Source organism: Notamacropus eugenii, chromosome 7 (genome assembly GCF_028372415.1).
Source record: "Notamacropus eugenii isolate mMacEug1 chromosome 7, mMacEug1.pri_v2, whole genome shotgun sequence".
Lineage (NCBI taxonomy): Eukaryota > Metazoa > Chordata > Mammalia > Diprotodontia > Macropodidae > Notamacropus > Notamacropus eugenii.
Window position 1 is genome coordinate 20,174,412 of NC_092878.1, and position 22,004 is coordinate 20,196,415.

General features: G+C 35.1%; 1 protein-coding gene across 8 annotated transcripts in view; it reads right to left on the reverse strand.

Annotated features, from left to right (window-relative positions):
• DPH6 (diphthamine biosynthesis 6) overlaps positions 1 to 22,004 on the reverse strand; it is a 479,427-nt gene that overhangs the window by 274,962 nt on the left and 182,461 nt on the right. For all 8 annotated transcript variants that reach the window (XM_072622998.1, XM_072622997.1, XM_072622999.1 and 5 more), the window contains exon 6: positions 4,914 to 4,975. In XM_072622998.1, coding sequence (XP_072479099.1) covers positions 4,914 to 4,975 — 62 coding nt within the window. The remainder of the gene's footprint in view (positions 1 to 4,913; positions 4,976 to 22,004) is intronic.

A 22,004-nucleotide genomic window follows, 5' to 3' on the forward strand; every position in this document is an offset into this window, starting at 1 on the left:
CGTATCATAAACTACCAAAGTGATGGTAGATTTTTCCAATATTATGTCTAGTATTAAACATAACATTTTGGGAGTGGTGCTATTATATCTTTTTAACTCTGAAGTTCCTTAATAATTCCTCTTGCACTAACAAGTGAAAAGATGAGTATATAGTTATTTCATTTTATTTGATATGGTTAATCCCATTAATCAAAAAGATTAGTTATTCAAGATACTTTTAAATATCTGATTTGTCTTGGACAGTGCTGCAGGTGATAGTCATAGGTATTAAATTCAGGAATTCACACACACTATATATGAGATAAAGTATAGAAAGCTGAATCTTTTTTTTCTGTTAGAATTACTGTGCCCTAGGAGCATTGGCCAATTAATTATATTTTGTGTGTATGTTTTTTCTGTAAACACATAACATTCACCTTGTAAAAGGAATGGGAAAAAAACCTGGGTAAATGAACAGGGAAATTTTATAATAACTGTGATATTTTAGCAGTCAAGATTTCCAAATGAGCAATGGGTTAGTAACCATTGTGTGTGTGTGTGTGTCTGTGTGTAGTAGAAAAAAGGAATTATAGTAATCTAGCACCATTTTTAAATATTCCAGGTCTAAGGATGAAATTTTATTCAATCCATAAAATCAGCACTGATCCTCTAATACACCTGGCTTACCTTCCTGTGAATATTTATTCCTTTTTGCTCATCCAAGCCAAATTGTTGCATGTAGCGAATACACTTAAGAGGTTTGCCATACACACAAAATTTCAAATTCTCAGAGAAATTTAAAAAATGAATTAAATATAACTACAACGTGAATGGGATGTTTACAGCAGCTCTCTTTGTGGAGGCCAAGAACTGGAAATTGTAAGAATCCCCATCAACAGGGGAACGGCTGAACAAGTTCTTGTGTATGGCTGTAATGGAATACTATCGTGCTACAAGAAGTGATGAGCTCAAGGATCTTAGAAAGGCATGGAAAGACTTGCATGAAATGAGCAAGAGTGAAGGGAGCACAATCAAGAGGACACTGTATACAGTAATGGCAACATTGTTTCAAGAATGACTGAGAGACTAACCCACTGTGACTGTTATAAAGACACAAATTACAAGAAGAGAAGGAAGGAAAGGAGGGGGAGGAGGAGACCGAGAGAGAGAAGACAGTGGAGACGACGGAGGTGATGAGGACAATGAAGAAGAAGACCCTGGGGAAGGCCAGGCGTAGACAGAAGGTGCACGGGGTCATGTGCACAGGGAAGTCTGTACCACAGAGCAGGACTTCTGTCCTCACCAGCTCCCACAGGGTGATACTTTGAAGAATGAGGCACAACAGAGAAAAAGGGAACGGTTGGGGGCAACAACTACGAGACAATAACATAGAAAGTGTTTAGAAAACGCCAAATTGGCACTTTAGAAACTTTAATTCCTTGTGGCTCATAAAGAGACTAAAGAAGGAATAAATAAGTATAAAGATTAAATCAAAGAATAAAAGTTTAGAACAAATAAAAAGAAAGGAGAATTAAGGAAAAGACTGGAGTAAAGGAAATCTTTTCAGAAAAAGGTTCAGATGGATACTATAAACAAATTAGGGGAGCAAGGAATAGTGTACTTAGCAGATTTGTGGAAAATGGAAGTTTTGACTGAACAAGAGATAGAAAACATTATGAAGTGCAACATGGATAATTTTGATTACATTAAATTGAAAAGTTTTTGCACAACCAAACTCAATTCAACCAAGATTAGGAGGGAAGCAGAAAACCAGGAAAGAAGTTTTGTAATAAGTGTCTGAGATAAAGGCCTCATTTCTAAAACATATAGAGAACTGAGTCAAACTTACAAGAATACAAGTCATTCCCCAATTGATAAATGGTCAAAGGATATGAACAGGCAGTTTTCAGAGGAAGAAATTAAAGCTTTCTATAGTTATGTGAAAAAATGCTCTAAATCACTATTGATTAGAGAGATGCAAATCCAAACAACTCTGAGATACCACACCACACTTATCAAATTGACTAACATGACAAAACAGGAAGATGATAAATGATGGAGAAGATGTGGGAGAGCTGGAACACTAATTCATTGCTGATGTACCTGTGAGCTGATCCAACCATTCTGGAGAGCAATTTGGAACTATGCCCAAAGGGCTACAAAAATGTGCATACCCTTTTACCCTGCAATACTGCTTCAAGGACTGTATCCCCAAGAGATCATAAAAATGGGAAAGGGTCCCACATGTACAAAAATATTTATAGCAGCTCTCTTTGTGGTGGCCAAAAACTGGAAATCAAGGGGATGCCCATCAATTGTGGAATGACTGAACAAGTTGTGGTATATGAATGTAATGGAATACGATTGTGCTATAAGAAATGATGAACAGGAAAACTTCAGAGAGGCCTGAAAAGACTTACATGAACTGATGCTGAGTGAAAGGAGCAGAACCAGGAGAACTTTTTACACAGCAACAACTGCAGTGTGTGAGGAATTTTTCTGGTAGTCTTAGTACTTCATTGCAATTCAAGGACTTAAAAAATTCCCAGTGGTATTCCCAATGGCAAAAGGCCTTCTACATCCAGAGAAAGAACTATGGAATTCTATCACAGAATGAAGCAGACCATTTTCTTTTGTATTATGTTTTGTTTTACGATTTCTTCCATTCACTTTAATTCTTCTATGCAACCCTAAGAAGAAAATGTATTTAATAGGAATGTATATGTAGAACCTATATAAAATTGTGTGCCATCTCAGAGAGGGAGTGGGGAGTTACAGGGAAAGGAGGGGAAGGGAATGGGAAAAAAATCTAAGATATACGGAAGCTATTGTAGAACAATGAAAATAAATAAAATTTTAAAAAAAGGAAAAGATTCAAAAAATTAAAGCTGAAAGGGAGGAGAAGAGAAAGGCAGATTTTAACTACCCAAAAGGGAAAAAAAGGTTAAGAGAGTTATCATTTGGGTTATAAGAACATAAAATATATATAATAATAATAAAATATTTAATATCACAGCTAATTAAATCCTTCCTTCACAGTTGAAAAGGCACCATAAGGGTTGTTCAGTGGCTCAAGGTGATCATTATGAATGTCAAATAACTAGCCAGGTGAACTTGAACAATTCATTCATCTGAACTTTTAGTTTCTCTAAATTTGTGAAATGGAAATGGTAAGCTAGGTCATAATCTCTAAATTCTCTTCAGATAATATTTTCCTCTAAATGTGCAGAAATACCAGTTGACAAAAACTTCTAATTATGAAAACTTCAAATGATGAAAACTTCTAATTAGACATTTTAAAATTTTAACTTACTTTATCTAGTTTTTATATTCAAATTTAATTCTGGAGATGTAAATTGAGATTTGTGTCTCTACACTTTTTTCTTTTGTTAAAGTACTAGTTAGTTAAGTTATGCTTTGGGACATACCGTTTCAAAGGGGTGCGTGAAAGGGTTGTCCAGATTTTATGCAATAATTGTGTGGACACTTTTAAAATTGTCATTTGATATAGGAAACCATGGAGGCATACTGAGATGAAATACGCTAACTATGGACATGTAAGAAAAGCCCTGAATAAAATTTAAGACTTTCAGCTCTTAACTGATTTCCCAGTCCTCCTCTCCTTCACCTCACTGCTAGTAGCTTTCTGAATGGTCAGGTATTTAGGGATGTAGTTTTTGCATGTTCTCGTCAATTAAAATGGGACTTCCTTCAGGGCTGTCAGTCAGTCAAGTAGAATTTATAAATAGCCTACTATTTACCAGGTACTGTGCTAAGCCTGAGAATAAAAATAACAGTAGGAAGACAGTTTTTCCTTTTAGGAGCTTACATTTGACCAGAGGAAGACAATATAAAAAGGGCAGCTGGAAAGGCAGGTAGGGGTGGGACAGAGACACAAATGGGGAATGGGGAGAACATGGTAGAGGAGGTCCAAAGTGCAGCATGGAGAGGAATGAGACATGGCTAACTTGGGCATCCCCCTTAAATGGGATTTCTGGGAGGAATCTTCACGTCAGAAGAGACCACAGGGGCAGAGGAAACTCCAAAAGAGTGAATGCCATAGCTGGAGTAACATTAGGATAAAGAGATTTTTTGGAACATAATTTTTCCTTTCCTTGTATTGTTAGGAGCCAGAGCAGAATATGGGATATAGTAGGTACTTAATTGCTAGTTGACTGATTTCACCAGAGCAGAGAGATTAAACTCTCGCTTTCAATAAGGATATTTTACATACATACATACATACATACATACATACACACACACACACTCATACACTCACAGACACACACACACACACACACACACTCATACACTCACAGACACACACACACACACAAGCAGTGCAAAACTTAGATCGTTAGAATAATGATCAGAAAGACCTGGGCTCAAATGCCACAGCTGATATCTATTAGTTGGGTAACCTTAAGCATGTTAATTACCACTTTTAGCTAGTTAATTTCCTCATCTGTAAAATTAAGAGAGTAACAGTTTTCTTTACAGGGGTGTTCTGAAACTCAAATAAAATACTTTGTAAATTAAAAAAATACAACTACGAATACATGTCAGAAAATATTATCAAATTGATCTGAACCTAAAAAAACACTGAAATTGCCTTGAAGATACTTAATATTAATTTTGTATGAAAATTGTTTCAATACACATAAAATATGCCCCAACTGTCTCCACATTTTCCAGGGTCATAGTAATGGTACTGAGAATGGCAAGAAAAAAGCAAATTTCATAATATACTATATAGTCTAGTCAACTTTCTGGAGCCTCAGGCCAATGGGCTGTTGTTAATTCATAAGACTTTTAAAGGACTCACACGTTACAAACTTAAAACTTGCTTGTCTGATGCTTTTTTACCAAGTGGAAACACATCTTTTTCTCCTTTGAAATATATATATTGAATAATTATAAATAATTCTTACCTCACAGAGATCAGACTCCACTTGATCCAGTGTTTTTCCAAGATGTTTATCTGGATCTAAGCCTATCAAAAAATGGAAGAGGTTTTTTTTTGGGGGAAAATTTTTGTTTTTAGACATGAGTACTCTTGATAGATAATCTGATAAATATATTGTTTTAAAAACTAAAACAAGACTTCTACCCCACCTTTCTAGCCTACTTACAACTTTAACATTGTTTTGATCAGAAAGTGTACATACCTAATGAATACTATTAGAAAATACATTCAATCCCTTTCTCTGGTACTATGTGTCAACCCAAGTATGAATGCTTTTTTTAAAAAAAATGTTTTCCATTTTGAAAAATTTTACTTAATAATTCAAGTGAATCCAACAAACATTAACCACATGGCTCTGATAAACACTGATGATTCAATATTAAAAGCAATAAACTTTCTTGCAAGAGAGAGTCAATACTCTGGAAAAGGAAGGACAAAAATTGACCATAGAAAACAAGTCCTTAAATAATACAATTCACCAAGTGGAAAAAAAGCACACTGATGAAAATAGGTCCTTAAAAAGTAGAAATGGCCAAATGGAAAAGGAGGTACAAAATCTTACAGAAGAAAACAATTCATTAAAAATTAGAATTGCTCAAATAGAAGTTAATGATTCTATGAGATATCAAGAATCAGTCAAACAAAATCAAAAGAAGAAAAAAAGAAGAAAACATAAAATATTTACTTGGAAAAAGAACAGGCCTGGAAAACAGATACAGAAGAGATAATTTAACAATTATTGGTCTGGAAGGCACAATAAAAAAGAGCCTGGACAGTATCTTTCAAGAAATCACAAAGGAAAACTGCTCTGAGGTCCTAGAACCAAAGGGTAAAATAGTCACTGAAAGAATCTACCAATCAGCTCCTGAAAGAGATCTCACATTGGAAACATCAAGGAATATTGTAGCCAAATTCCAGAATTATCAGAAAATATTCCAAGCAGTTGGAAAGAAACAATTTAAACATTGTGGAAACGTAGCCAGGATTATGCAGGACCTTGAAACTTCCACATTACAAAGACTGGAGGGCTAGGAATATGATATTCCTATAAAGCAAAGGAGCTTGGATTACAACCAAGGATCAACTCCCCAGTGAAACTGAGCATAAACTTTCAGGGGAGGAGATAGGCACCCACTGAAATATGGAACTTCCAAAACTTACTGATGAAAAGACCAGAACTCAACAGAAAATTTGATCTTCAAATATAAGACTCAAGAGAGGCATAAAAAGATAAACAGGAAAGAGAAAAAAAACCCCAAAACAAAACATGTTTTTCAATAAAGGCAAACTGTTTATATCCCTACATCAGAAGATGATACCTGTAACTTTTGAGAACTGCACTGATTACATTAAATTGAAAAGTTTTTCCACAAACAAAGCCAATGCAACCAAGATTAGAAGGAAAGCAGAAAGCTGGGAAACAATTTTTACAGCTGACTCTCTGATAAAGGCCTCATTTCTCAAATATATAGAGAACTAAGTCCTATTTATAAGAATACAAGTCATTCCTCAATTGATAAATGGTCAAAGGATATGAACAAGCAATTTTCAGATGAAGAAATTAAAGCTATCTATAGTCATATGAAAAAATGTTCTAAATAATTATTGATTAGAGAAATGCAAATCAAAACAACTCTGAGGTACTAATATGACGAAACAGGAAAATGATAAATGTTGGAGATGTGGGAAAATTGGAACATTAATGCATTGTTGGTGGAGTTATTAACTGATCCAACTATTTTAGAAAGCAATTTGGAACTATGCCCAAAGGGCTATTAAACTGTGCATACCCTTTGACCCAGAAATACCACTTCTAGGTCTGTATCCCAAAGAGATCATAAAAATGGGAAATGAACCCACATATACAAAAAATTTATATCAGCTCTTTTTGCAGTGGCCAAAAATTGGAAATCGAGGGGATGCCCATCAATTGGGGAATGACTGAACAAAATGTAATATATGAATATAATGGAATACAACTGTGCTATAAGAAATGATGAGCAGATGAACTTCATAAAAACCTGGAGTTACATGAACTGATGCTGAGTGTATTGAGCAGAACCAGGAGAACATTGCACGCATTGACAGCTACACTGTGTGATAGCTTTGATAGACTTAGCTCTTCTCAGGAATGCAAGGATCTGAGACAACTCCAAAAGATTCATGATAGAAAGTGCTATCCACATCCAGAGAAAAAGAAATATGGAGTCTGAATGCAGATTGAAACATATTATTTGCTCTCTTTTTTTTGTTAGTTTTGTTTTGTTTTATTTCTTCTTTCTTATGGTTCCTCCCACTGGTTCTAATTCTTCTTTACAAGATGACTAATGTGAAAATATGTTTAATATGAATGTACATATATAAAACCTATATCACATTGCACACCATCTTAGGGAGGGTAGAAGGAGAAGAAAATTTACAACTCAAAATCTTAAGGAAGTGAATGTTGAAAAGTAAATATAAATACATTAATTTAAAAAAAAGATAAAGATCAGTTAATTTCAATACTAAATTATATGAAATAATAGATAAAGAAGGAATCCTACCAAATCCTTTTAATGAAACAAATATGATACTGATACCTAAACTAGGAGGAGTGAAAACAGCAAAAGAATATTAGAGACCAATTTCATTCAAGTATATGGATGCAAAAATCCTAAATAAAAAACCAGCTAAAAGATTACAACAATATATTACAAAGATAATACATTATGATCAAATGGAATTTATAATAGAAATGTAGGGATGGTGTAACATAAGGAAAACTATTAACATAACTGATTATATCAATAATAAAAGTTTAAAAATATGATTATATCAAAATATGCAGAAAAAGCTTTTCATAAAGTTCGACACTCATTTCTATTAAAATACTTGAAAGTATATGTATAAATGGGTTTTTCATTAAATTGATAAAAAATATCTAATACTATTAGCAAGCATTATGTGTTATGGGGACAAACTAGAAGACTTCTCAGTAAGATCAGGTATGAAATAAGGATGCCTACTATCACCAACATTATTCAATATTGTATTGGAAATCCTAGTAATAGCAATGACAACAAAAAGAAATTGAAGGAATCAGAATAGGGAACGAGGTGATAACACTAGCTCTGCCGACAATATAATGATATTCATGGAAAATCCCAAAGATTCAACCAAAAACTTAGTTGAAACAATAATTTTAACAAAGTAGAAGGATATAAAATAAATCCTCATAAATCATCAGCATTCCTATATAACACAAATAAAACTCTGCAAGAAGAGAATAAAAAATACCCCATTTTAAATAACTCTGAACTGCATAAAATGCCAGGGAATACACCTGCCAAAACAAACTATATAAATAAAATTATTAAAAAAACTTTTTATATAAATAAAATCAGATTTAAATTATAGGAGAAATACTAATTATTCATAGGTAGGCAGGGCCAATACAATAAAAACAAAAATTTTAGCTTATATATTCAACACCAGCCCAACTAGATTTCCCCTCCAAAAATATTACTGAATTTAAAAAAAGGACAATTCATTTGGAAAAACAAAAAGTCAAAAATATCAGAGGAAATGATGAAAAAATGTAAAAGAAGGACATTTAGCAGTACTAGACCTTAAACTATATTATAAGGCAGTAATTATCAAAACTATCTGGTACTGGCTAAGAAATAGAAAGGTAAATCAATGGGATAGAGCAGACATACAATTTAAAGCAGCAAATAAACAGAAATACTTGTATTTGACAAGTGTAAAGATTTAAGATTTTGGGATAAGAATTCATTATTTGGTAAAAAAAATTGTTGGAAAAACTCAAAAGCAGTATGGCAGAAATTGGGCATGGACCAGTATCTTATGATATTTACCAAGATCTACATATAAGAAGAGATTTTACAAGAAAATTAGAAAAATATGGAATTACTTATCAGACTTATGAACAATTTATGAATAAACAAGAGATTGAGAGTAAATTATGAATAAACAATGGATAATTTTGAGTACTTTGAATTTAAAAGTTTTTATACAAATAAAATAAAAACAGCCATGATCAGAAATAAAGCAGAAAATTGGGAGGGAAATTTTATGACCAATTTGTCAGATAAAGGTCTCATGTATAAAATATATGAAGAACTTTTTCAAATCTATAAGAATACAAGTCATTCTCCAATTGATAAATGGTCAAACAATATGAATAGGCAGTTTTCCAATGAAGACATCAAACATTTTAGAGTCATATGAAAAAATGCTCTAAATCATCATTGATTAGAGATGCAGATTAAAACAATCATGAGATATCATTTTACACCTACCAGATTGGCTAAAATAATAGAGGAGGAAAGTGACAAATGTTGGAGAGGATGTAAAAAACTAAAACACTAATTCAGTGCTGGTGGAATTGAGAAGTGATCCAACCATTTTGGAGAGCAATCTGAAATTATGCCCAAAGAATTATTAAATTATCTATATCTTTTGACCCTGAAATACTACAACTTGATCTATTTCCAAAGATGAAAAGCGGAAAAAAGAAAAGAACCTATATGTTCTAAAATGTTTACAGCAGTTCTCTCTGTGGTGGCAAAGAACTGGAAGCTGCAGGGATGCCCATCCACTGTGGGGAATGGCTCCTAACAAGCCATAGTGGTATGGTTGTGATGGAATATTACTGCGCTATAAGAAATGATGAGGTCAATGACTTTAGCAAAACATGGAAAGACTTTAACAAAACAATGCAGAGCAAAATGATCAGAGCCAAGGGAACACTGTACACAGTAATAACGATATTGTTTTAAGAATGACTCTGAGGGAGTTTTTTTGTCTATTATAAATACCCAAATTAACTAAAAAGGATATATAGAGATACTATCAACATCCAGAGAAAGAATTAATAGAATTATATAGAGAATAATTTTATAAACATATTTATTTTTCTGATGGTAGCCACTTCCTGGGGAGGAGAAAAAAAGAGGAAAAAAGAAATTTAGACAATGTTGCACCAAGCAGATTTGCAGCTTTATGTACATTCAACTTTTTTTTTATTGTACTAAGTTATGGAAATACTTGTTTTCTTCCATAAATAATTTTTTTAAAAAAGGCAGAGAGAGTCAAGATGATAGATGGTGGTCGCAGTGGTGGGGTGCTGATGAGCTCCCACTCACATACTCTTCCAAATGGATCTTGAAAATGCACCACCAGCTCTAATCTTGATGAGGAAATCCAGAAAAAAAGTCACAGTGAGTTATTTTCCTATTCGGCTCTGCAAAGGGAGACGGACAAGGAGGTATGTAGCCACTGGATGTGGGGAGAGGCTGCCCACCAGGGCAAGAGAAGGTCTCAGACCCAGACTGGACCAAGCCCAGATCCATATTAAGGCACTACAAGAGGGACAGGTTAGAGCTGGCAGCTTTGTCACTCGCCACCCAATTCTGGATCACAGTTCCATGGTGGACTGAGAAGAGGAAGCCAGCAGCAACAGAGGACTACTTTAAAGGTCTAAACCCAGCTAGCAAAATAATGAGGGCAAGAATCCCAGAATAACAAGGAGCCTATAATTCTGCCACTCTGAATTAACAAAGCTTTCCAACTTAGAGATGGGGAGTTGGGATGGATTGGAATCTAGCAGCAGGCTACTTTTGCACGGACCTAAACCCAGGTTGGGAATTTTTAGAGTTCAGACCAGAGAGGGCAACAATAACATTTTGTCCTGGATCAACTAGTTTGAGAACAGATTTTGCACTCTCCTGGCATGTCCCTAAGACCCCAGAATAACACAACACTGAATCCCAAAGGAAGTAGCAACATGTCCAGCCCAGATCCTCCCTCCAGGAGTGTGGCAGAGCCCAGCCCTAATATCAAATCTAAAGTTAGGGGGTAGGTTGAAATAATAGGCAAACAAATAAAAATCTCCACTATAACAAGGTATTCTAGTAGCAGGAATGCTCAAGACTTACAAACCCCAAAAAAGAATAATTCCAAAACATTTAGAAGCAATGACTCAGAAAAAAAACATGGGTGGAGTTCAAACTCAATTAGAATTCCTCAAAGATATGAAGCAAGAGTTTTTAAAAAAAAATTTTAAATTTTTTTAATAAATAGAATGAAAGCACTTGAGAAAAAACTGGAAAAGTAATGAAAGATAGAGAAGAATGAATTGAAAGGGAATTAGCAGTTTAGCTCAAAAGGTACAAAAACCTTATCTTGGCCCAAAATTCATGTGTGTGTGTGTGTGTGTGTGTGTGTGTAAACTGGAAACTCTGATGAATGCAATGACCAACCACAATTTCTGAGGACTCGATATGCCACCCATTTCCTAACCGAGAGATGATGAACTCAGAATGCAGATTTAAACAAAATTTTTTAGACATGGCTAATATAAAAACCTGTCTTGTTTAACTATACATGTTTGTAACAAAGGGTTTGCTTTTCTTGCTTTCTCAATGGGGACCAGGAAGAGAAATGTGGGAGAGAAAACGTGATCTTTCTTTGAAAAAAGAAAATTTAAAAGCAGAAGTGCACTTTGAGCATAGATAACAATCACTGGGCCACCATGGCCACATTAACACCGTACAATCTAAGCAGGTCAAGGGACAATTATCATTGCTTTTCATAGTTGCTGTGGTAGGTTTCTGTCATTCTTACTTAGTAGCTTAGCTGGAGGATTTCTGTGGGAAGCTGCTAGAGGGGTATCTACAGCTCTCCTCACTCCAGTCTACTTCAGCAACTGCCACTGGCATTGGCAGGTGGGGTCACCAAAGCTACCATTCTCTGTGGTAACAAGGAGGACTGCTGGATCTTTTCCACTACTGTTACACCCAAGTCTTCTATTGCTGACCTCTTTTGCTTATCAGGCAGAGTGAGCTATTAAAGCACTCATTAAATAGACAGAGCAAGGCCAACTGTTACAGAAGCACTTCCTAAAATGAGAGTACATGCCCCACTTGCACACACAAGGCACCTGAAGAAAGCTCACTGTTCCTCCTTACTGAAAGGTCATTTCTTCTTTTTTGAACCCCTCCTGAAGCCCTCCTTAGTTACGGCTCTCTGTTGGGCTCTGATGGTTGGTGTCCTTGCAGAATCTTGAATTTGCTTTTCCTCAATGTCTCTAATTTGTGTCTCAGCTTTTGGTACAGAGGCTGCCATCAGTCAGTACAGCTGGATGATACTGTGCCAACTCCCACTGTCTGTGGGACCTTTCAGATGGCTCTGATAGACTGAATTCTTGAATTCAGTTGCACTCTGAGGTTGTAGAGGAAGGAGACAAAGATGTTCTCCTGTCTGGCTCCCCTTTCCCCCAAAGGATTCTTTCTCAGGGCTCAGCTAGAGCTGTTGGGCCACTAGTCAGCACTGCTCTTAGCATCCTGGAATTCTAGGGTTCTAAACCTGCTTGCTGATTTATCTTCTGCCACTAGGCACAAGTGATTTTCTTCAATCAACTACAAGCCATGTCTGTGTGGCATCATCTGCTCTCATCCAATTATCAAGCCTCATCCTTCCCAAACTGATAAAGGAAGTTTTCAAATCTAGTTTACACCTTTGATCAACTGATTCAGTAAAGAAGTTTGTGCCTTTTATGATTAATATTAATTGGGGTGATGGATACTAATCTCACACCTAACTTTTGCCAGATTGATTTACTTAATTTCTTTAATTTAGGGTTAGGGTTAGGGGTATTACCAACTTCCCTGTTTTGCTGAACTTTTCTTTCAATTTTCATAATCTTTTTCCTTCACCTTCTTTCCTCTAAGGTTTTTTTGGTCAAAGCCTTCTCCCTGGCTCTCACTGACTGACCCATAATAAGTCCCAGCCCAAGCATCTCTTGGTCATTGTTGGGTTTTGATGGCTCAGAATGAGAACGAACAGCAATTATTTCTGTTCTGACCAGAAACCATGAGGGTCTTCCTCTCCCACAATGATTTTTTTTTTTATAGACACCATTTTTTGGCCTCATTTCTTACCTAACCTGAACAGGTATTGCCTCAGACAAACCAAGACCTGGGAAAGATCTTAGCTTATAAAGGTCAATGTCTCCCACAGTATGTAGGGTCATCTCTCGTAGTCCTGGTCTATATCTTGCCATTGGACCCAGATGGCTCTGGAGAAGAAAGTGAGGCTGGGAAAATTTGCACAGTTTTCCTTCACTTAAATCCAATTCACTTGCAAGTCATGGCATCACCTTCCTAATGTTCTGGTCGTCTGAGAATGAAGGACAAACAACAAGTGTGGCGATCACTGAGTATGTAGATCTGCTTTTTATACTCTCATTCTCATCCTACTTCCTGCTCACCAGCCCTAACCCACTTCCCTCTTGACATTTTGAAGAGCATCTGTATAATATAAATTCCTTCCACTGATGAACATCAGCAACTTATCTGTAGCTTACTTGCCAGTAATTACAGTCTTAGAAGGTTGTGTATATCACCTTACATGACTCCTTCTATAGCCATATAGCTAGTTGTGTCACAAAGAAGACTCGAACCCAACCAGGCCTTCCAAACTCCAAGACTAGCCCCTATCCAATACGTCATACTGTCTTTCTCCCTCTCCCTTTTTCCTGCATTAAATACGCTAAATGTATCTTGAGTAATGCTATAAAGTGTCTGGGGGAAAAACTGCCACAGGCCTTCAAATCAAGATGGTAGAACAAAACAGAGCACAACAGCTAATTACTGCCCAAGTACTTCAGAAGAGATAAAACATATGCTGGCCACACCAAACAATGATTAGGAAATAGAGAAATCAAAGTGAATACCTTCATCCATTCATTCCAGGGTGGCAAAAGGGAACATTCTGAAGTTTGCAGTAGAAAGGAAGAGGAATTAAGCAGAAGGACCCAGAGGAGGCAAGGAGACCTAGGATATTCTATGTAGCTACAAGACACAGCAAATAGAACATCATCTGGAATCAGGAAGACCTGAATTCAAATATGGTTGCAAGATACTTACTAGTGGAACTGTAAAATGGGGATAATAACACCATCTACCTCAAGGGGTTGTTTGGAGGGCAAAATGAAGTAATAACTGTAAAGTTCTTAGGACCATAAGCACATTGTAAGAGTCATATAAATCAAGTCAATCAGTAACCATAGAGACAGGAAGAGACCAAAGTCCAACTAGGAGGCCCCAAAAAACTCTCCAAGGGAATAAAAAGAACTGTCAGCAAAGTTGTGGAGCTCCTGCTCCTACTGAGAAGGCAGAAAGGTTCGTACACCAGAGGGACCCTGAAATGTGCAACTGAGCCAATTCTGACATACCTGAAGAGCTCAGAACTTGACCCCCAGAAGATACAGGTGACCCTGGAACTTGAAAGTGTTTTTTTGCAAAAGTAAGAAGAGGGTAAGGAGCCAGCGACAGGGCGAAAATGAGATCAAACAGATCCCTATTCAAATATATAGGAGCAGTTGAAGCCTGCCCCTTACAAAAAGTCCTAGTTTGGGAAAGAAAGACTGAAATATAAATAAACAGGAAAAAGACATGAAAGATTTAGAAATTGTTTTGTCTGAGTATGTAAGATACAAATTTAGATAAACAAATTTAGCTCCACAAACTAGAGGCAGAACTTCAGACAAGAGATTGCTTTTCCACAAGGTTTACTAGAAATTCAAGATTAGAAGAAACAAGCAATTTTAAAAGGATGTTAGAAATGTGGAAGAAAGAACTGAAAGGCTTAAGGAAAAAGCTAGAATGGGATATAGGTGTGGTAGGGCTGAGAAGGATAGGCAGGGAAGAATGAGAAGAGGGAAAGAGGGATAATTTTCTCTTAAATGACAGTGAATTTTTAGTACAGGGATAGTGTGAGAAGCTATAAAATTAATAGTCTTTAAGGGGTGTGGCAAAAAAGTTGGACTGGGTCTATGTTGTTCTATTATTTAGAGGAAGAAAATTCTTGGATTTTTTTCTTTTTTTAAAAAAATAACATTTTATTATTTTTTCCAATTACATGTAAAAATAGTTTTTGAAATTCATTTTTAAAAATTTTGAGTTCCAAATTCTGTCCCTCCCCACTCCTTGAGGTAGTATGCAATTTGATACAGGTTATACATATGTAATCATGTAAAACATAATTCCATATTGGTTATGTTATGAAAGAAAACAGAGACAAAAAATCCCCCCACATACCATGAAAAAAAAAGAAAGTGAAAAATAATAAGCTTTGATTTATATCTGTACTCCATCAGTTCTTCCTCTAAGTGGACAGTATTTTTCATCATGATTCCTTTGGAATTCTCTTAGATCACTGTACTGTTGACAGTAGCTAAGTCTTTCCCAGGTGATTATCATTACAATATTGTTACTACGTACAGGGTTCTGGTTCTGCTTACTTCACTGTGCATCAGTTCATGTTAGTCTTTCCAGGTTTTTCTGAAATTATCCTGCTCGTCGTTTCTTACGGTACAACAGTATTCCATCACAATCTTGTTCAGTCATTCTTCAATCGATGGACATCCCTCAATGTTCAATTCTTTGCCACCACTAAAAGAGCTGCCATAAATATTTTTGTACAAACAGGTTCTTTTCCATTTTTTTAAATCTTTCTTAAGCTACAGACCTAGTGGTGGTATTAACGTAAGGATTTCCTAAGGCAATGATAAAAAAAGCAGGAAGGGGTACTAGTAGTACCATATTTCAAAACTATTCTATAAAGAATAAAAAGATAAAATGGACAATTTTGGTTAAACTTAAAAAAGGTCTTTGCACAAACAAATTTAATGTCATTTAAATTAGAAGGGAAAAAATTTCTTAGAAGAAAAAAATCTTTTGCATCAAGTTTCTAAGATAAAAGAATATTATTTAAGATAGTAATATATTTAAGTATATAAAACTGTTAGCCATTGCCAGTAGATAAGCAGACAAAGAAAATGAAAAGGTAGTTCTCAAAGGAACAAATTCAATTTTTCAACAAATATTGGAGAAACATGCTTCAAATTATTAAAAATGTAAAACTGAAATACTGAACTTCCAATCTCATACCTATCATTTTGGCAAAAGTGACAAAAACTTGAAAATGACTACTGTTGGAAATGTGGGGGAAAGGAAAATTGATACGCTGCTGGTAGAGCTATGAATTGGCTTAACTATTATGGAAAGCAATTTGGAAAAATGCCCAAAATGTCAATAAACTTCTTTATTTTTTGACCTCATAATAGACACTAGTAGGCCTATAGCCCAAAGAGATCAAAGAAAAAGGAAAAAGACTTATGTATACAAAAATATTCATAACAAATCTTTTTGCACCAAGAACTTCTACCAAAAAACTGAAAACAATGAGTGTGGCCATCAATTAGGGAATAGTTCAATAAATTATGGGACACAAATGGAATGGAATGATTATACCATAGGTCATGACAAAAAGAATGGTTTCAGAGAAGCCTTGTATGAACAAATAAAGAAATGAGCAGAACACTGTACAAATCATTAACTCTGAGAAACTAACGAACTCTAATGTATGAGGTGACCAACCATGAGTACAGAGGACTGATGATTATCACACACTCATGGTTGGTCATCCATATCCTGATGATGATACTGAAAGTGAAGAAAGAGGCATATACTTTTGGACATGGCAAACAAGTGAATTTATTTTTCTTGACTACACTTTTTTTTAAAGATTGCATTGTTATTTATTAGTTGACATGATAAGGAGTGGGGAAATGAGAGCTAGCCATGGGAGTTTACCTTTCTCAGAGTCTGTTAGTTTGCTGATTTTTAATTTTTGTAGTCAGGTATTTGGAATAACATTGTTTCCAAAGGATTAAAAATAAGTCTTATTCAGGAGACAATCAAGAGGTTCAATGTAGTTATGAGGAAGTAGAAACACAGAACAAATTAAGAACCATGAAGAAAAACCAGAGTACAGGACATCATCAAAGAAATGTATGATCAAAAAAGCAGTTAATCCAGTTATATGGTAAGAGGAAGCAACAATCAATAAACAGTCCATGTAATCCACTGGAATATTTATAATTTCTGAAGAAAGTTTATCACATTGTAGAAAAACTATAATCTGTAGTAAATTTATTATGGGATATGCACAAAAGTCACACAGGATAAGAGACCTTAGAGGAGACACCAATGGAGGAACCATTCATATCAATGAGGTCATAGATCTATGAGAACATTTGAGTATCACTTCCTGTAAGTACAAAAATATTAATTTGTGTACTTGGATCTTTGGCTCCCGGGTAATGTAAGTAGGCAACTCTGAAAGCTTTGATGCAAAAATATTTAGACAATAATCCCTGTTAGGTCACTTGTATCATTTTTTCCTATACTAATCTTGTAATATATGCTTCACCTATGCAAAAATCTAAAATTTCTATCTGATTGGTAGATACTCAGATTTTTGGTATTTTTATTCCCTTTTTGTCAAATGTTATATAATTCACTCTTTAGTTATCTAATTTCTTGCCACAAAGGTACTCATATGCTTTCTCATACCCATACACACACTCTGTCCTCAACATACTGACAATACACTATGCAATTAAAATTATCTTTAAAATAAATATGATATGCTTTGAATTACATGCATAGTGTATGGTACTGCATGTATCATTGTACAAAAGGTTTTAACGGACATTTTAATGGTGTAAGATACACTACAAAATCAAAATGACAGTCGTTACATTTTCTCTGTATTTTTAATTAACCATAGATACATCTTTAGACCCCAATTCTGAGTTACCAGGTTGTAAAAACAGGTACCATACCCCATGATGGAAGTGGTTGAATGCATTTTTGATTTGCCCTGAGGAAAAACAAAATTACTACCCCTGTAAATATAAACCGCGTTGGTCTCCCAAAATCTCATCTCCAATCATAATGCAATTATGACTAGATGAAAATGGGTATATAATTTTAATCAAGATGTAAAGATTTTACTAAATTCATATAAATCCATTTAATTATATCAATAGGTACTGAAAAAACCTATGAGTTTAAACAATCTAAAGGAATAAAAAAGAAGATTCTAAACAGCTCACTGAAACATTATAGATTGTTTCACGACCTAAGGGATAGGCTTTTAAAACTATTTAATAGCTAAAATACAGAGTCAGACTTTTCTTGCTAGGAGTTAGTAATGAAATAAGCTGCATGTGTGGGATTTTATAGGCTTGGTAATGGGATCTGAGCCTTGTTTAGTGAGGGGGGTATGTGTGGCTATTATTCACAGCTCTGAAGCTGCAGACATTTCACATATGGAACACCAGTCACTGAAGACATTTCACACACTGGAAATACTAAATAAAGCCAATGAGCATTTTGGGCAACGAAGAATGGATGACCTGATAAATATCTGGTCAGGTTTACAAGCCCCTTACTTTATCTGAGGCCGGCTCCCAGCACGGATGGGCTGTGATCGGCGTCAACAGGCGCAACGTACAAATCAAAGAAACCACAGATCTGTCGGAGAGTATCTGCGTATTATTGTCTCCAAGTAGAGAGAAATTCCAAGTTCATTCGGAGGTTCTTCTATACTGTGATAATGCTACATGAGTAAGACCTCTATTTTGCCAGAATTTTAAAGTTTTCTTCAGTTTTGGTAATCCAAAGATGATAAAAATGCTCTTAAAATTTCAACTTCATTAGCTACAGAATTAGGATTTTAAGAGTGGGTATATTTTTAAATCAACAGAATACACAGATTTACGTGCTTCGTTTCAGTTTCATATTATTGAGGAATCATTTCCTTCATGATACCTATTCCTTCCTGGTGCAAACAACCATGTCCATCACGAGCCTTTTGATTTCTGCCCATAATGCTGCATTCCAAATGATTTTCATAAAAAATTGGAGAGAACAGAAATGTATGTCACTGTTCCTGTGACCAGAGCTATTCTTACTGTGACTATTTTCAAATGGCCTGATACCACTACATTTAGGATCATGCCAGTCAGGAATGGAAAAGAATTTTCCCTCCTTCTTCAGATCATCAAATACTGACATTTTTCCTAGGTACTATTTGATGCCAAGAGCTGATAATTCCATAAATGAAGAACCAGTTTTATGCACTAATAAAAAAAAGTGGCAGAAAAAAAGTGTAATGAAATTCTTGTAAAGATAATGACCATGGAATTCTAAAGTGGAACAACTTCCCCAATAAGCGTGTTCCAAAATGACGTGTCCATACTGCATGTTATCTATTCTTGGTTTTCCAAATGAGTATGAGAAGGTAATAAAATTGCTTTAGAAGTGATTTGGATAAAGGGTTGAATAAATGAGCGGGAAAAAAATTAAGGGTTTCCTGTGTGCCAAGCTCTAAATATTAGGTACACAAATAGAAAAAGCAAGGACACATTTCTTTTCAAGGATTTTAAATTTTAATGGGAGAGATAATATTCACAATGGAAGAAGCACAGAGGACTGGGGAAGAACAGGGGAGAGAACAGGGACACTTCACTTTGATTAGGGAAAATAAATGGATTGCTGAGTGGGGTGATAATGGAGTAGACACATCCCATCCAGAAACTAAGCAGAGTTGAACTGATTGTGGTCTGCTGGTGAAGTTCGAGAGAAGTTATTTGTGGGCCATTCAGGTTGCAAAAGAGAAGTCTAGAGAATGAGTAAAGACAAGACTTTCCTTAAAATAGAAGTCTTAGAAGGACAGTCACCAATCAAGACACTGATTGTTGAAACATAAATAAACATGCCAATGACCTATGCATTTGTTCCTGTGAAAAATTCCCAGCATAGGGTTTCTCTCTACCTACACTTGTAGGATTTAGTTGACAAATCCCAGGGACTTCCTGAGACATAGAGAGAAGTTAAATGGCTCACTAAGGGTCACAGATTCAGTATATCTTAGATGTGAGTCTTGAACACAAGCTTTCCTGATTCTAAGTTCAACAGTTTATCCGCAATGCCACGCTGCTGCTGTCTAAAATATGGTCAAATTAAAACTTTATATAAAGTCAAATCTGTATTTTTTTTAACTTATATAAAAACAGTTACTTGAGTTTTACCCCTTGAAGAACATACGTACAATCCTGAGGTTAACTCAGTAAAAGAATTTAATATGCTCATACATTTACTCCCAAAAGAGCATATTTTACATAATCATGTTAACATTCTGGATCATATAACACTATCTACTGAATAATTTTAAAATCCATTTTCTATCATTCTATTTTCATTTTCTTAAAGAGTAGCCACTTAACTGAAAAATGTTTCCAGTTTGATAGCATAACCTTCTCTTTCTTGAAATAAACCAGGGTATTTAGACTCAATACAGTGAAATTACACAATACAGTATAATTTAAAAATCTCTCTCCTAATCTATGTAAGGCCATATACCTTCTATTTTGTGTTATATAACAACTGCATTAAGTTAAGATGCTCAAACACTGTGAAAGTCTATGAAATACTCACAATGGCTCATGGGCCTTTTCAGTGCAATTCAACTTTATCTAAAGATCTGTTCCAGATCTTGGGAAAGATGTTTCTTTTTTCTGTTTCATTCAATTTGAGTATCTCTCTCTAAGAAAGTCTGGGCCATGAATGGACATAAATTGTGCTTTACCAAAGGCCTTAACAGCCAGTTCAATTTACCTGCTGAACCAGTTCAATTTACCTGCTGAACCAGTCATCTGTGGATTGTAAGTCCCTACAGTATCCATTTCCCATATCAAAAGCTTTATAATCACTCAGACAGTTATATTTATTAATGTTACTGCTAATACCAACGGTAAGAAATATCAATATTCATAGAGCAGATGATTATATATCAAAGAAGCTAGAATGATGTTAAGTTTGTGGTTTTATCTCAAACACAGGAATGAATTATTTTAGATTAATATCAAGATTTACTCTGAAGAGCAGGAAGACTTTGCAATAAATCCTGACACCTAGCATTGGATCATGTGTTATAGATTTTTTTCTTTATATACCCAACTCAGAAGGAAGCTGGATGGTTGAAACAACTGACAACAAGACCCAGGCACTGGATAACTCTACGCAGAATTAAAAGAAATTAATTAGGAGGAAGAACCCATAATTTGCAGAACTGACATCTATTTTACTTTACTTGCATGTATCAATGGGAAGCAATTACAATTCAATTAAAATATTCAATTTTATTACTTTCCTGACTGACCTTGAAGTTAATGCCTGTTTTATTTAATTGTTTCATCTATGAATAAATGTTAACCCTAAATGTTATGCACCATTATTTTCAATGCATTTTTCAACTCCCCAACTGAATTATATCAGTCAATTTATTATCTGCTGTCAAGAAAGCAAGTGAAGGCTTATTTCTTTGAGACAGTTCAGTATATGATGAGAAAAACATCTCAAAATGTTTGATAATGCAGTTTTTAATGGCACCAAGTCAAATGAACTGTATTCTCATCTCAACTTTTGTGGCCTAGACGTTTACTGTAAAATCAGTAGGTAGTAGTAGAAAACGTGTAATCACTTTTAGAAGCAATTTCTAGTCTGCCTGTCACTCTTGATAAATCTGTTGCAGACAAGAACTGAACCCCTTCACGCATACGTCAACATGAGCTGCCTGACCATCTCTTAAAAAGTCTGGTTGGTTCATTGACCAGCAGACTTAGTGGCTGCCAATTTAAAAAAGAAATCTAAATCTAAATGGCTATATGGAGAAATATACTATACATACATACACTCAGTTTATAGTAAAATACACAGTTACTTTAGAAACTGAGTACTTCCGAAATGAAATCAATGTTACAAAAACTACATACAATTGGAATGAAACATCAAAGGCTAGTCTAATGAAATGGGCACTAAATAGGAAATGTTTTCCAATTCTAAAAATGATTACCTTGTACGGGATCAGACTTTAAAACTCAGTTTTACCACTTCTCCTATTAAGTCATCAAACACTAAGTCCACCGCATTGTGTATATGCATGCTTTACTTTACATCTCTCTACTTATGATAAGCTCCTTGAGGGAAGCGCTTTATTTTTGAATCTACCCTTGCACCCAGCAAAATACATGTTAAAGGTTAACATCAAATAAATATATTTTCAATGAATGAATGAATGAACTTTACCTAATAAAGCTGATGGATTTAGTAAACTACATGACTAGGAACTATCTCAA